Source organism: Opisthocomus hoazin, chromosome 2 (assembly GCF_030867145.1).
Source record: "Opisthocomus hoazin isolate bOpiHoa1 chromosome 2, bOpiHoa1.hap1, whole genome shotgun sequence".
NCBI lineage: Eukaryota > Metazoa > Chordata > Aves > Opisthocomiformes > Opisthocomidae > Opisthocomus > Opisthocomus hoazin.
The window spans coordinates 125,406,268-125,420,300 of NC_134415.1; the positions used below are offsets into that span (position 1 = coordinate 125,406,268).

Here is a 14,033-nt window from a genome sequence, read left to right on the forward strand (position 1 = left end):
ACAGTTAGATGCCCTGATCTGGAGCTGAATCCATCCCATCTGGAGATGACGTACATTTGCGAATTAACACAACCATCTTTGCTACACAAACTTGTCAGCACCCAAACATCACACTAATCTTAACAAAAAAAATTATAAAATAAGAACCATAATTACGAGACCAAGGAGTACCACATGAAAACATGAATTTCTACAAGTTAGCACACAAGATGGTAAAAAAAGTACTTCTAGATCCCACCCAAAGCTTAACCTTGACACACTCCAAACTACTGGCAAATCTTAACGTGGAAAAATCCCAGTCCGTCCCACAGGGGTCATTCAGTATTTTGCAGTTATAGTTACAGGACTACAGATGGAAGAGACCGACTGCTTACCTCCAGTAAGCAGGTTTAATTCAGTAATCAGTTACACATAACACCACATCATCAGAACTATATCCTTTTCTATACGATTCCATCGTCCTCGTTAAACTTCTTAAATATTAATTAAACTTCTTAAATATTAAACTGAGGCATGCTTTTTGAGATTAACAGTAATTAAACAGAAACATTAATCTTTAAATCTTTTTTCTTGGTTATAGCTAATTCAAGACAATGTTAAAAATTGCCATGATAGTAATAACATTTTGTGCAGCATAATGTGCTGTGAAGTCTTTTATTACTTGCATTTCCATCAATACTGTTTTGTGATACTAAACAATACACATAAGAACTTACAGGGAAGTCTTTATCAGATTCTTGTATTTGAACAGCAAAATTATCTGGGAAGACTCCTTCTTTACCATTGAGTTCTCCTTTCCACCAGCCTGGCTCTCCAGTATCCTAAAATACACAACAGGATGTTTCAATCAATATTTACTTCTTCCCCAGGACAGATACAGTTACAGGAACAATTTTTTTGCTTTTACCTATAATACACAGTAATTGTTTATCTGAAATATTGCGTTTGTAAAAGGAATACTTCAGCCACCTTGGCAAGGGGAAACAGATACAGATCAGCTCAGGTTTCGTTGCTTTTTGTTGCTTTCTAAAAAGCAGGATGAAATTATATTACATCACATATTAGATAAGGATTAAAGATCTGCAAAGGGTACGAAAGTACATAAACCAAGTTATGACACAATGCACTTTATTCACTATTCTCAACTTTCTTGACCATCAACTTAGTAAATACTTAAGTGTCATTGGAATAACAAACAATTCTACCAAATAAAAGTGATTCTGTTATGATTAATTAAGTGCACTGGTCTCAAAAGGATGAAGAAGCAAGAGGATATACCCTAGTGAAGGAAAAACTAACCACATTAAGATGTAAGGAAAAAAAAAAAAGGGAAAATTCAGTGGCACAGAAACTCACTACATGATCTTATTGGATCAAGGCTTTAGTTTATCCATAACAGAAAGTATTATATTATTTGAACATTACAGCAGTATATATACCCACTTTCCTCTGTGCCTTAGATCCAAAACACTGCAGATGTCACTCCTCCATGCAAGCCCAAGAGAATTGCCGCTGATATGTGCCACCATCAGCAGCATCAAGTAGCTAATCCCAAATATCAGTACACAAAATGACAATTCAGCACTCAGTTCAGCTAAGACACTAACCAGGCTAAAGAGAAGCGAAAAATAAAATATAAAATAAAATAATTTTTAAAAAATCCCACCCCACATTAAACTAAAGGAGGAAGAAGACCTGAATAGGTGATTAGAGCTGAAAGTGAAAGTCTGCTAAAGTTTTTTTCCATTTCTCCCACCGTCCCCCTTCCAAATAAGTACTGTTAGAGTCCAATTTCTGACTAGCGTGCTGTCGTGAGTGGGATACGGCATCTATTGCTAAACTTCATGTAGACAGTGCTGAGGCACGCTAGCAAGTCAGAGACAACTCCATGCAAAGGGATCACATGCGGAACAAGCAGAAAAGAAATGGCTGAGGGGCACCGGATTTACACAAATTGAACGGGCTAGAAGAAAATACCTTAACACTTGCAAGATCAAAACCCTGGACTGAGTCAGCCACCTGACAGTTAAATGAATACACTTAGACTTCAGCAATGGATTTGGAGGAAGAGCTCTGCTCTGGATAACTCTTTGCTCCAGTTTGGACTAGGGTGTGCTTTGGGTAAATCAGTATTAAAAAAAAAAAAGAAAACAAAAAACAAAAACAAAAAACCACACACACACAAAAAAAAAAACACAACAAAAAAAAAAACCCAAAAAACCACAAAAAGAGAGGCAAGAGACACAGGGAAGACAATCCTCTGGGAAAAGGGCTGCCGTGTTTAAAAATGTGCCTTCCATAACTACACTTTTCCACTGTAATTATAGTCAATAATGCTGATAATATCAATTTTCTTGTTAAGAAAAGTGGCAATCTTTTCCATGAACTTAAAATCCTTCTAAAGAAACAAAGCGTTCCTTTTCATCTGCAACTGTGCAAAAGGTGAAAACAAACAAACAAAAATGAAACTTTCCACTTTTTTTAGGCAAATTGTTACTGCTTAATATAGTAGCATGTAAACAGTAGCTGACAAAAGACTGCCGAGTACTGCAGGAAAATTAAGTGTGGGTAGGTTCATTTTTTGTTAAAAACCATCTTTATAACAAGATGAACTTTCAAAAAGGTGTTTTCAATATTCCACACAAATAGAAATATTCAGCTAAATAATCACCTTTCTCTAAACAGCCAGGCAGGATCATTAACTTCTGTAGGGTTATTCTGAAACGCAAAGTGTCTCTAACACCTGGCCTTCATTCTCCTACCGAAAACATTTGGTCAGCTTTCTTCACAATACCTGGATCACAGAATCATGGAATGGTAAGGGTTGGAAGAGACCTTAAAGATCATCTCGTTCTAACCACCGTGCCATGAGCAGGGACATCTTCCACCAGACCAGGTTGCTCAGAGCTCCATTCAGCCTGGCCTTGAACACTGACAGGGAGGGGGCAGCCACAGCTTCTCTGGGCAATGAGTGCCAGTGTTTCACCACCCTCATGGTGAAGAATTTCCTCCTAATATCTAATCTAAATCTGCTCTCTTTTAGTTTAAAGCCATTCCCCCTTGTCCTATCACTACACACCCTCGTAAAAAGTCCCTCTCCATCCTTCCTGTAGGCCCCTTCAGGTACTGGAAGGTTCCAATAAGGTCACCCTGGAGCCTCCTCTTCTCCAGGCTGAACAGCCCCAACTCTCTTAGCCTGTCCTCGTAGGAGATCAAAACCAGTTCATTACAGAACTTAATTTCTCGCCTTTTGACATGATAATACTTCCCAAACACCATCTCTAGGCCAGCCTGCTGTATCACCAGAGAAAAAGTACAAGAAGTTCTGAAGGTGAAAGGGCTATTTGCAAAGCTTTTCCAATTTCCTCACTGAGAAGGCATTTGGTACTGGGTGTATGCTGATCCGACTGGCCTTCGAGGAATCTAAGATAACTTCCCACTCTGGAATGATCTTTAAGGACATCTGTATCTCCACTGAGTGCAGAAGCACAGAGTTGACCTCATATGAGATAAATCAGTCTATGGGAATATCTACTCCAATAGATTCTCCTGCTTTCATATTTTACACATTACCTACTTGTACAAAACCCACTAAAGCTATATATGTGGCTCAAGCAGAGCGAACATCTTACCTTACTGATTATTTGAATGATCTCGCCTTCTTTAAAGCTGAGTTCATCATTTGAGCCTTCATAGGAAAATATTGTCCTGCAATATTCCTTGGCTGAAACAAAGCAGCACAATTACCAGACACTTGCATACCATGGGTAGTAATATACATAATATCAGCTCACTTGTGCTGTCTGAAAGAAGAGCTCAGGAATTAACACTGTCATCACACTTCCCTTCTTGGCCAGCTATCAGAGAGTGCTTTGCAAGTGTTCACTATGTCATTCATATCACAAGAAAAACAAGATTATATATTTACAGAGCAACGGAGATTAATCTTTCTGAAGTCAGTAGTTTAAGCTCTAAAACATTTTTCCACAACAGCAACTTAAGTATTCAGACATCAGAGGGAGAAGAGAGGAGCATACTTTTCAAAAAATTGACCTAAATTTCAAATTTACAATCCTAATTAAATACATGCAATTGTTTCAAGGTGACAACCGTTACTAACACGTACAACTGCAGAAGCTTCAGACCCCCAAGCAGCACATTTGCTGAAATTCTGCAGTGAAATCACGTCACTGACGCAAAGGAACTCCTTGGTTAAGCACCTGAAATCAGAGCTCATCTGAGTGACCAACTCAGACAGTTACAGCCTCTTCTGAAAAAGTAGAAAGAATAATTTCTTTCTTTCCATTTGGTACAGTTCAATGAGTAATCCATTTAAAATTGTGATAATGATTTCAGGTGAGAAAGCAGGAGGATTTGTTTTCCTTTCCCACGCCAGAACAAAAACAATGTGAGAAAGGCCAAAACACATCAATACAGAAATCTTGATTGCAAAGCATTTTTTGCACCTTTTTTATCCTCAGCACATCTAAAATTATGTAGCAGATAAAAAGGCTGTATCTGACAGACTAAGGAAGAGGAAACAAACAAAATGGACTCTAACGTGCTGCCACAACCTATCAGGTATCTGGCACCGACACGACGCACAGGCGAGCGGCTGCATCAACCCTCCGTTTGAGAGCAGCACAAGGTCCAGGCACCATTAGGATCGTCTGCCTTTTGCGTAACGACTGCCTTTTGCTGGATGGGAAGAAAATAAATGAACGAGTTGCAACTGCATCTTTTTAATGTTGTATTTTGTTTAACGGAGTCATAAAGCTGTAGTTAAAAGAAACCACAACTGTATTCTTAAATAAAAAACTACCTAGGTCAGTGCCAACCACTGATAAATGCAAAAGTATGCCAAGCTAAAGAGACAGATATATATATAGATATACATAGATATGTACCTAGGATTATTCATATGGTTACAAGAACATGCATTATTTTAGTGCCTTATCTAGTGATCAAAAATGCTCAATTATAGATTGATTATATTGTGGTTTGTGAAGAATTACAGAAACATCAGAAGAACCCTGGCAAGGAAATCAATGTTTAAATCAAGGTCCAAAAAAGAAGAAAGGGAAAAAAAAAATAAAAAAAAAAATCACACTAACTAAAAAAAAAATTTCAACAGGTGCACTACAAATGTCAAATTCAGTGATTTTATTCGTTAGTGATGAGTAAGTGTAACACAAGTGTAATACATTTCTATACACCCTGATTCTGTAAAAAAACACCCTTTTCCTTACTGCCTGGGGATTTGGCTAGTACAGCTGAACAACACAATCCTCCTTTTCTCTCCTCCTTCTCCCAGCACTTCTCCCCTCCTCATATTACACCGAGTCCCACAACAGACAGAAAATCCTGCCCAAAAGGGAGCCTTTCCCTCTTCCCCAGCTGCAGGAGGGCTGGAGACGGGGAGCCCTGCGGACTGCCCAGCTGCCAGCCCCAGCAGTCGGCACCCCCCGAGAAACCCAGCCATGGACATTAAAAGTACATACGATTTGCCACTTCGGCATCTTATTTTGTGAGCCTGATATTCTGCCAGTAGTTAAGATGCAGAGTCCAGCTAAACTTTCCAGCACTTAAATCTAAGATGGTATTTACAAAACAGTAAGTCTGAACATCAGTAATTCTTTTTAATAAAAGGTAGCTTAAAAATGACTCTTTTCCAAAGACTCGGGACTAACAATACAGTAGCAAGAATCACAGCTGTTGTATTCTAACATAACGGGGGGGAAAGAGGGGTCAAATTGTGATTATTTTATTTTTTTAAACAAAATGTTTTTACATACTTGCACCAGAGGCCAAAACAAGCTTCCCAGAAACAGTGGAGCCACACCAAAATAAGCCACACTAGTCTAAACATTTTAGAGATCTCTGTTTATTTGCTAACATATTGAACAGAGTTTATTTTAAACTTGCTCTCTCAAAACCAAGGATGATATACATAACCTGTAATATGGTCTATATTAAAATAAAAACACTAAGGAAGAAAACCAAGCCTTCTTCCAAAGGTTGGAAGGTGTTCATAAAGGGTGTCTATAGGTATCATCTACTGATGTTCCCCTACAATATCTATTACTACCATATTTAAGTTCCTCTCTGATGTATTTGTTTCGCTGGGGAGCAGAGACTAAGCACGACTACAGATCAGTCCAACTGTTATGCTTTTAGCATGACATGCACCTTCAAAAGAGCTGAATACTGTATGTTCTGAGTGTTCAGCACTGAATTTTCAGATTTTTTAGGCAGATTTGGGTTAATTTTCATGCGAAGTTTTAGACAAGGCAAATTTCACAATGCTCAGGGCTCCACTCTGTTGCTGGCTCTTACAGCAACAGCACTGGAAGGGTTTAAAAGCAAGATCCCAAGACTATTCCAATTTCAAAGTTCAGTAAAGATTTCAAAATTTGCATGTAAGCATCAACTTCCATCAAACGCATAGTACACAGACTTTTGAGACACGCCTTGTGAAGGCAAATGTAAGTATTCGCTACTCTCCAGCCATTACATCAAACACTTCTTGACAGTAATCAGCTGTTTGTAAGCATGGTGATGCCATTTGTGGCTATCACATTCAATAAAGCCAAAATACAGCCAAAATGGCATGGATGCCCTATATACTTCTATAGTTACAGAAACTAGGGCTCTGACTAACAAACTTGCCATTTCAAGTGCCCTGTTGTGCTAGGTTACACCACTCTTGAACACAGGGAAAAAGTCAATTGTTAGTTGCAATTTTCTTATTTCTGCAAATTATGCATTCCAAGTAAAGCAACTCATGCCAAACTAAGGGATTTCCACATAAAACAAAAATATACTTGGAATTACAATATAAAAGTTGAAAAAATGCCTGCTCTGGAAGCAGGCGAAATGAGCTGTCTACACATCACATAACTGAAGTTAATTTTTTATATGGGCTTGGCACTCCCGCAAGATGTTTTGCGTTGGTTTGAAAATATCTCTCTAGATAAAACTATGCAATTTGGTAGTTAAATGAAGTCATAAATTCTTAGAGATAACAAAAAAGAAAAATAAAAAAGAAGTTGTTATAAACAGAATCACAATGGAACTGGATTATCTAGGGAACAGACTTCAACAACACACAAGTACCAACTTTCTGATGCAAGAAACTTGGCGTACAGTTATGACAGCACACTGGCAACTCCACAGTAAATCCTGAGCCTAGAGAGTCACTTCTATAGCCTAGGGACAGAAACTGAGTTAGGGGACTGCTCCTTAGCAATGGACTTCCAGCATCCCAGCTGAACACTAAAAGCTAGGCAGAAAGTCAGTCAGTTTGGGCACGTCAGCATAACAAATTAATAAAACGGGGTTGCTGCAATAAAACTTCATATCCTAGCCTTACTTTGTTCTGGAAGACAGCCCTACAAATGCTTGTGATTCATTTTCCACAGAAACGCAAGCAAAAAAAATCCTTCAGACTTTTGCATTTGCGTAACTCCTCAAAAGTACAGAACATTATACAAATACCCAATATACACAAAAATTTAAGATTGTAACACAAAAAAATTGACAATCAAATGCTTCTCTAGAGAAGACTACCAAGTAATCGACATATATTTCCATCAGCCTTACCTTTTGGTTTACTTTCCGCTTCTGACTTTACTACTTCTGACAAGTTTTCAGTTTTCGTTGTACTGGGAAAGTGAATTAGCTTTGTTCCAGAGGGATGGTTAGGTGATGGCTATATGAACGAAAGAGAACTTTGTTAACAAAAACTCATTATGAGTTCTAGTTTTGATTAGGCTACAGAACGTACTGAGGTTTTCATTAGTTGAGATGATGTGAATTACCATCTCCAAGAGATTCAATGGGCTTTTCCATTTACTAAACTTACTGCAGTTATTTCATTACAGTCACTGCAATTAGAATTTTGTCTACTGATTAAAGACACAGCACAGCTTTCAAACTGGAAGCCAATCTCAGGACATTGTCAGATACACTTTTGCAATTGTATTTCAGCAGTTCCAAGTGTTAGTCTTCCATTATCCTGAAAATTGCCTGAATTTAACAGCTCTGCTGAAAGTATCTTGCTGACCACGCTTACTTTCCACTAGAATAAAGCAGGAATATTCAGTACCCATCCACCACCTCAGCCGCAGAGGCAATGAGTTTTTAGCTACTCAGACAAAGGTAAGAGCACACGAAAGCCCGTCCCAGCTTCCCTTCACTCTCGGCAATTCGTACAGGACAGAACCAGAACAGATAAATATCACTAGAGATTTCTCCTGAACCAAAAAAAAACCACAGAGGCACTGCAACTGGTAACAAGTTTCAGAGTTAGTATCTAACCAAAATAACTGTTCCAATATTCCCCCCCCAGGAGACTTACTGACCTGCCAGGAAGATTCAGACAGCTTCAGCTGCATCTACTCTGAGCTACAAACATAGAATATGATCTTACAGTCAGTACTTACCTGAGCAGCCCTAACAGCACTACTGATGTGAAAAATCCCATTGCCTTTAGTAACTCTGTTCATTTTCATTCACAGTTAAACTTTGCAGACTTGCTACTGTCAAAGAAACTAGATTTAATCTCCTTAAAACCAGAGGATGCCTGTGGGCTGGTGCTTGGTACCTCTGACATACCATAGAGGAAGCCACAGTCACTTGAGATGTTCTTGGAGTACATAAGCAATTTAACTCACTCCAGAATGCTATATGAAGGAAGCACCAAAATAACCCACCTATGAGATTAAACAGGTCCAATGTAAAAATAGTTCTCTACATTTCCCCCTTCCAAAATGAGATGCAATTAGAAGTGCAAGGGGAAGTTTAGGCAGACAGGGTATAAATAGCCTGAGTCCAGGCAGGATGCTTGGGACAAGCTGAAACCTATCTGCCTGTCTCCTGCAAAAGCATATATACACTTGAGCACTTGAGATACATCAGCACTCAGCCTTCCTCTGCTGAGCAGTCTCTGGATTCCCCAAGGGAAAAAAGCCCTCTCTGCTCTAGTTTCCTGATGACAGCTTTTTTTCTTTACTGGCTTAAAGACTGCGAATGCCCTTCTAGCATCCCTCCATCTAACTTGAAAGTGAGTTGAGCACAAAGAAGCCACCCATTTTCACAAGACCTTCACGAGAGTATCTCCCTAGGGCTCTCCAGGCTGTTCTGTAAGTCTGTCCACCTTTGGGATGACTTTGACAACAAGCATCAGTGGAATATTAAGCACCAAACTCCACTGTTTATTTCATTGTCTTTAAGCTATGCAAAATTGTTTTCTCACTTCATTTCCCCTCTTGCTGAGAAATGGCCTACAACAACTTTCCAGACAAGCCAACTAACAAGAGCGCCAACATATTTTAGTGTTTACACGCAGTCGAATAACACATTTCAAAACATCTGAGCAGACTTCACATGAATTGAACATATTTTAGATAGGCTCTTTATACTCCCAAGTGACAAGGCAGGAAGTATGGAAACACAGTTTTGAACAATCAATGCCATGACAAGAAAGCAAGTTGAAAGCTAGGTCCTGAAACCCTGGTCTAACAGCATTCACATGAAAACGTCGTGATCCCACAGGCTCTTACTTCAGGGGACCACACCTGGAGAGAACCAAGGAAAATCAATGTGCCTTCACAGAACCACAGAATGGTCTGGGTTGGAAGGGACCTTCAATGATCATCTAGTTCCAACTTCCCTGCCGTGGGCAGGGACACCTTCCACTAGACCAGATAGCTCAAAGCCCCATCCAACCTGACTTTGAACACTTCCAACAATGGGGCAACCACATCTTCTCTGAGTAATCTGTGCCAGTGTCTCACCACCTTCCTAATAAAGAATTTCTTCCTTATGTCCAATCTAAATCTACCCTCCTTCAGTTTAAAACCACTGCCCTTTGTCCTGTCACTACAGACCTCAGTAAAAAGTCTCTCTCCATCTTCTCAAGTCCCCTTTGAGTACTGGAAGGATACTATAAGGTCTCTCTGGAGCCTTCCCTTCTCCAAGCTTTAGGAGATAACATTCCCTGAGCCTTAAACAGAAGGTGACACACTTTCAACTTTCGTTTTCTGAATCATCTGATGTTTTGACTGGACCAGAAACAAAGAGGACACACACCATTTCTACAGGAGCATGAACACTGCTCTTAGCACTGCTACAGAGGGCAAACACATTCAAGGAAGTCTCTGTCCCTACCCTCTTCCCAGGGACTGGCCCCACCTCTTGCCCTGCACCATTACAATTACTTCTCCATAGCAGCAGAGGAAAGCAAATCTGTCAGCAAAACTGCGTTAATGACCATAACTCACAGACAAAAACCTGAAATTGGACAAAGATTTTAAATGCTTTCTTGATCACCTGAGTAAAAACTGAAACACGGGATTATCTCTGCTGCCTTTATGAAAAGCTGAAAATCCATTCAGAAGCTCTTGATATAAACAACGCATAAGGTGAAGATAAAGGACTGAGCATTGCTGTTGTGCTTCCAAGGTGTAAGAGTACTCTTGGGTTCAGATCCAAATAAAACTCAAACTAAAGCAATTTCACTGTCATCACATTATCTGCTCTCTCCTAAGCTTTATGTTCGGCATCGGGAATAAAAGTGCTCCTTATCCCACTCACTCATAAAAAAGGGGGAAAGAAAATGAAAGAGAACACAAAATTGTAGAAGAGTATTTTTCAAGCTTACACAATCTGTGCAGCTCATTAACCTAATACAACACCAAAGCCAAAAGCCTGGCAGCATTCACTGAGGGACATTTACAGTGGTAGTGACGGTTGACACCTAGAACAGAAATCTCAACATCCATCAAAACTTGGAAGGAAACCCCAAACCAAAAACTAAACAAATCCCAGAATATTCCTTGTTTTAAAGGCCAAGTTTAACTTGTATAGGAAGACTTAACATTTTTGACCCAGATTATACACAAAGACTGTTACAAAGAGAACTACAAGTGACCTCGTACTGCAGACACGTTTGACAATCACAGAATCACAGAATGGTAGGGGTTGGAAGGGACCTCTGTGGGTCATCCAGTCCAACCCTCCTGCCGAAGCAGGGTCACCTACAGTAGGCTGCACAGGACCTTGTCCAGGTGGGTCTTGAATGTCTCCAGAGAAGGAGACTCCACAACCTCCCTGGGCAGCCTGGGTCAGGGCTCCATCACCCTCAGAGGGAAGAAGTTCTTCCTCATGTTCAGACGGAACTTCCTCTGCTTCAGTTTGTGCCTGTTGCCCCTTGTCCTGTTGCTGGGCACCACTGAAAAGAGCTTGGCCCCATCCTCCTGACACCCACCCTTCAGATATTTAGAAGCATTTATTAGGTCCCCTTGCAGCCTTCTCTTCTTCAGGCTGAACAAGCCCAGCTCCCTCAACCTCTCCTCATAGGAGAGATGTTCCAGTCCCCTCACCATCCTTGTAGCCCTCCGCTGGACTCTCTCCAGTAGCTCTTCATCTTTCTTGAACTGGGGAGCCCAGAACTGGACACAGTACTCCAGATGGGGCCTCATCAGGGCAGTGTAGAGGGGAAGGAGAACCTCCCTCGTCCTGCTGGCCACACTCTTCTTGATGCACCCCAGGATCCCATTGGCTTTCTTGGCAGCCAGGGCACACTGCTGGCTCATGGTTAACCTGTCGTCCACCAGGACACCCAGGTCCCTCTCCGCAGAGCTGCTGTCCAGCAGGTCCCCCCCAAGCCTGTACTGATGCATGGGGTTGTTCCTCCCCAGGTGCAGGACCCTGCATTTGCCTTTGTTGAACCTCATCAGGTTCGTTATGTCTTACACCACAGGGCTTTGAAATGACAATTTTTATATCAGCTTGGTTTTCCCTCTCTAATGTTTTAAACACCAAGACATTTGAATAAGCCTTTCGGATTCAATGTTAAGTATAACTTACTACAAAAGAAGTTTGAGGGAGTTTTTTTTGAGCCCTTTGAGATGATTACGGTCATATTATGGAACGATACCGACAAATTTTAAGACGGTCAGCATATTCAGCATCTGTAAGACACTATGTCTTCAGATTCCATGTCTTTATTTTTACAGGAAACCCCAAAATAACAATATGAACGACTACAAACCTTATCTTGCTTTTTATCTTCTGATTCATTACTGGATAATCTTGTCTTAAGTTTCACTGAGCCTTCTTTAAAGATATCTCCAAATCCAATACCTCGTATTTTCTTTGGCTGTGCTGGTCCAGATCCAGGTTCACTCCCATTTCCTGGAGAGACCACAGGTGAGGTAGGACCACTGAAAACAGACTCTGAAAGTGAAAAAAAGGAAAGAAAAAGTATTAGTATCTGAAATTATTTATTTGCTTTTCTGGGGAAAAAATTGGCAGTAACACAGCTGTGTGCACTGCTCTTGCTAAACAGCTTTTCTAAGAATATTATTGTAGCTGTAATACCTCCCATTTGTTCTAGTCATATATTTAACATCAGACCATTTGAAAATGACACCAGTGTTGCACTGAATACTCTGGCAACTAAGTCATTAGATCACTAATATTTCTTGCTGTTTCTTTTATCACTCAGACTCCACAAACTGTTAACGTCAATGTCACATTTTCCGTTAATTTTATGAAACATTGGTTATGCATTCTCTGAAGATGTGGTTTTAGTCCAACATTTAAAAGCTTGTCCTTTGCACAGCTATAGCTGCTGAAAGCCATAATCAATAAAGGTCCATATTGAGCCCTACCATGTTTCAACAGCCACAGGAAAAAACAGTGTGGTTCAGTAGCAGAGTGATGCCTCTTCAAGGCACCAAAGTGAAATTTTCCTATTGCTCAAAATGCACTACCAAAAATACCTCAAAAGAGTTTCTTGCAAATTTATTTAAATAGCTTTTTACCCTGATAACACTCAAAACCTATTTTAAAAAAGTGAAACACTCAAATCAGACATAGTTGTTTGAGATTAATCACTGGTAGATAACAAGTATTTAAGATTCTTTTAATTTTTCAGTTTCAAGGGACAACATTTAACCACCCCCAAAAATGTAGTTCAGAGAAGAACTTCTTTAGGCATTAGGAGGTTTTAAGACTTTTTTTATTTCTTTTTAAATTTTTAAGTTACAGTCAAATCTGTTAAAACCTACAAGCTAGAATCTACAGGCAAATTATTTCTATCTGCAGAACTCCAGCAGCTAGTAATGTGAAAACAGACAGCATTTATAAATCGAATTCAAAACAGCCTCCACATCTCTCAGCCTTTCAGTTCAGTTCTTCTCAGTGTATTCATGCCTGAGAATTGCAGCAAAGATTAAAGCCTCTTCCCTCAACACAGATTTTAGGAGTTTTGATAATACCGCAAAGTCACACTGCCTCTTGACTTCAGTTTCTCACCTTACCTCAACCGAGTTACTTTTCCATTAGTTATATCCCTCTTGGATATCTAAAAGCATAGCTAGAAATTTCACTGATGAGAAAAGTCCAGGTTGCATGTTCGAAAGACCACAGCTCAGAGAATGAGGCATTTACAGTTTCCCAGGAGTGAGGAAAGAACTAGCAGATACTAGAGATCCTGACTGTGAAAGTACTGAGCATTAAATATAACCCCGGGGGGTGTGCAGGGCTGAAAATCAGAGCTTGTTAGTTACTGACAGAATACACAATCACTGCCACTGACTGTTCAGTCCCACTGATTTCAGCATTCTCGAATTAAGATCAACACATACCTGTTTGTAAAGTCATCTCACCAGACCCCACTAAACTCAGGGAACTTGACCTCCAAAGAGACAGCCACTGAGCTATTTGGGACTGCTCAAGTCAAACAACTCTTATTTTACACTACAGCAATTATTTCCACAATTTACCAAAAAAAATTCAAACCAGAATTTTCTTTCCTATCTCTGAGCAACCCTTTGCTAGAAACAATCAATATTGAACATCCTGTAAATGAGAGCACACATTACTAAAAGGAAAAAAAGATATCATTGTTTCCCTTGAATACCACACGGCTGTCTTTAGGCACTGAATAATCTGTGTTTAAGAATGTTGCCCCCGAAGAACACTCCCATTCCAGCAGTATCATATCACAAGTCCCCAGTCTTCAA

General features: G+C 39.9%; 1 protein-coding gene across 1 annotated transcript in view; it reads right to left on the reverse strand.

The window, feature by feature from the left end:
- The window catches only part of CD2AP (CD2 associated protein), an 85,886-nt gene that overhangs the window by 19,132 nt on the left and 52,721 nt on the right, over nt 1-14,033 (reverse strand). The window contains exons 6-9 of the mRNA XM_075414947.1: nt 12,056-12,240; nt 7,603-7,711; nt 3,633-3,724; nt 717-821 (exon numbers count right to left, since the gene is read on the reverse strand). Coding sequence (XP_075271062.1) covers nt 717-821; nt 3,633-3,724; nt 7,603-7,711; nt 12,056-12,240 — 491 coding nt within the window. The remainder of the gene's footprint in view (nt 1-716; nt 822-3,632; nt 3,725-7,602; nt 7,712-12,055; nt 12,241-14,033) is intronic.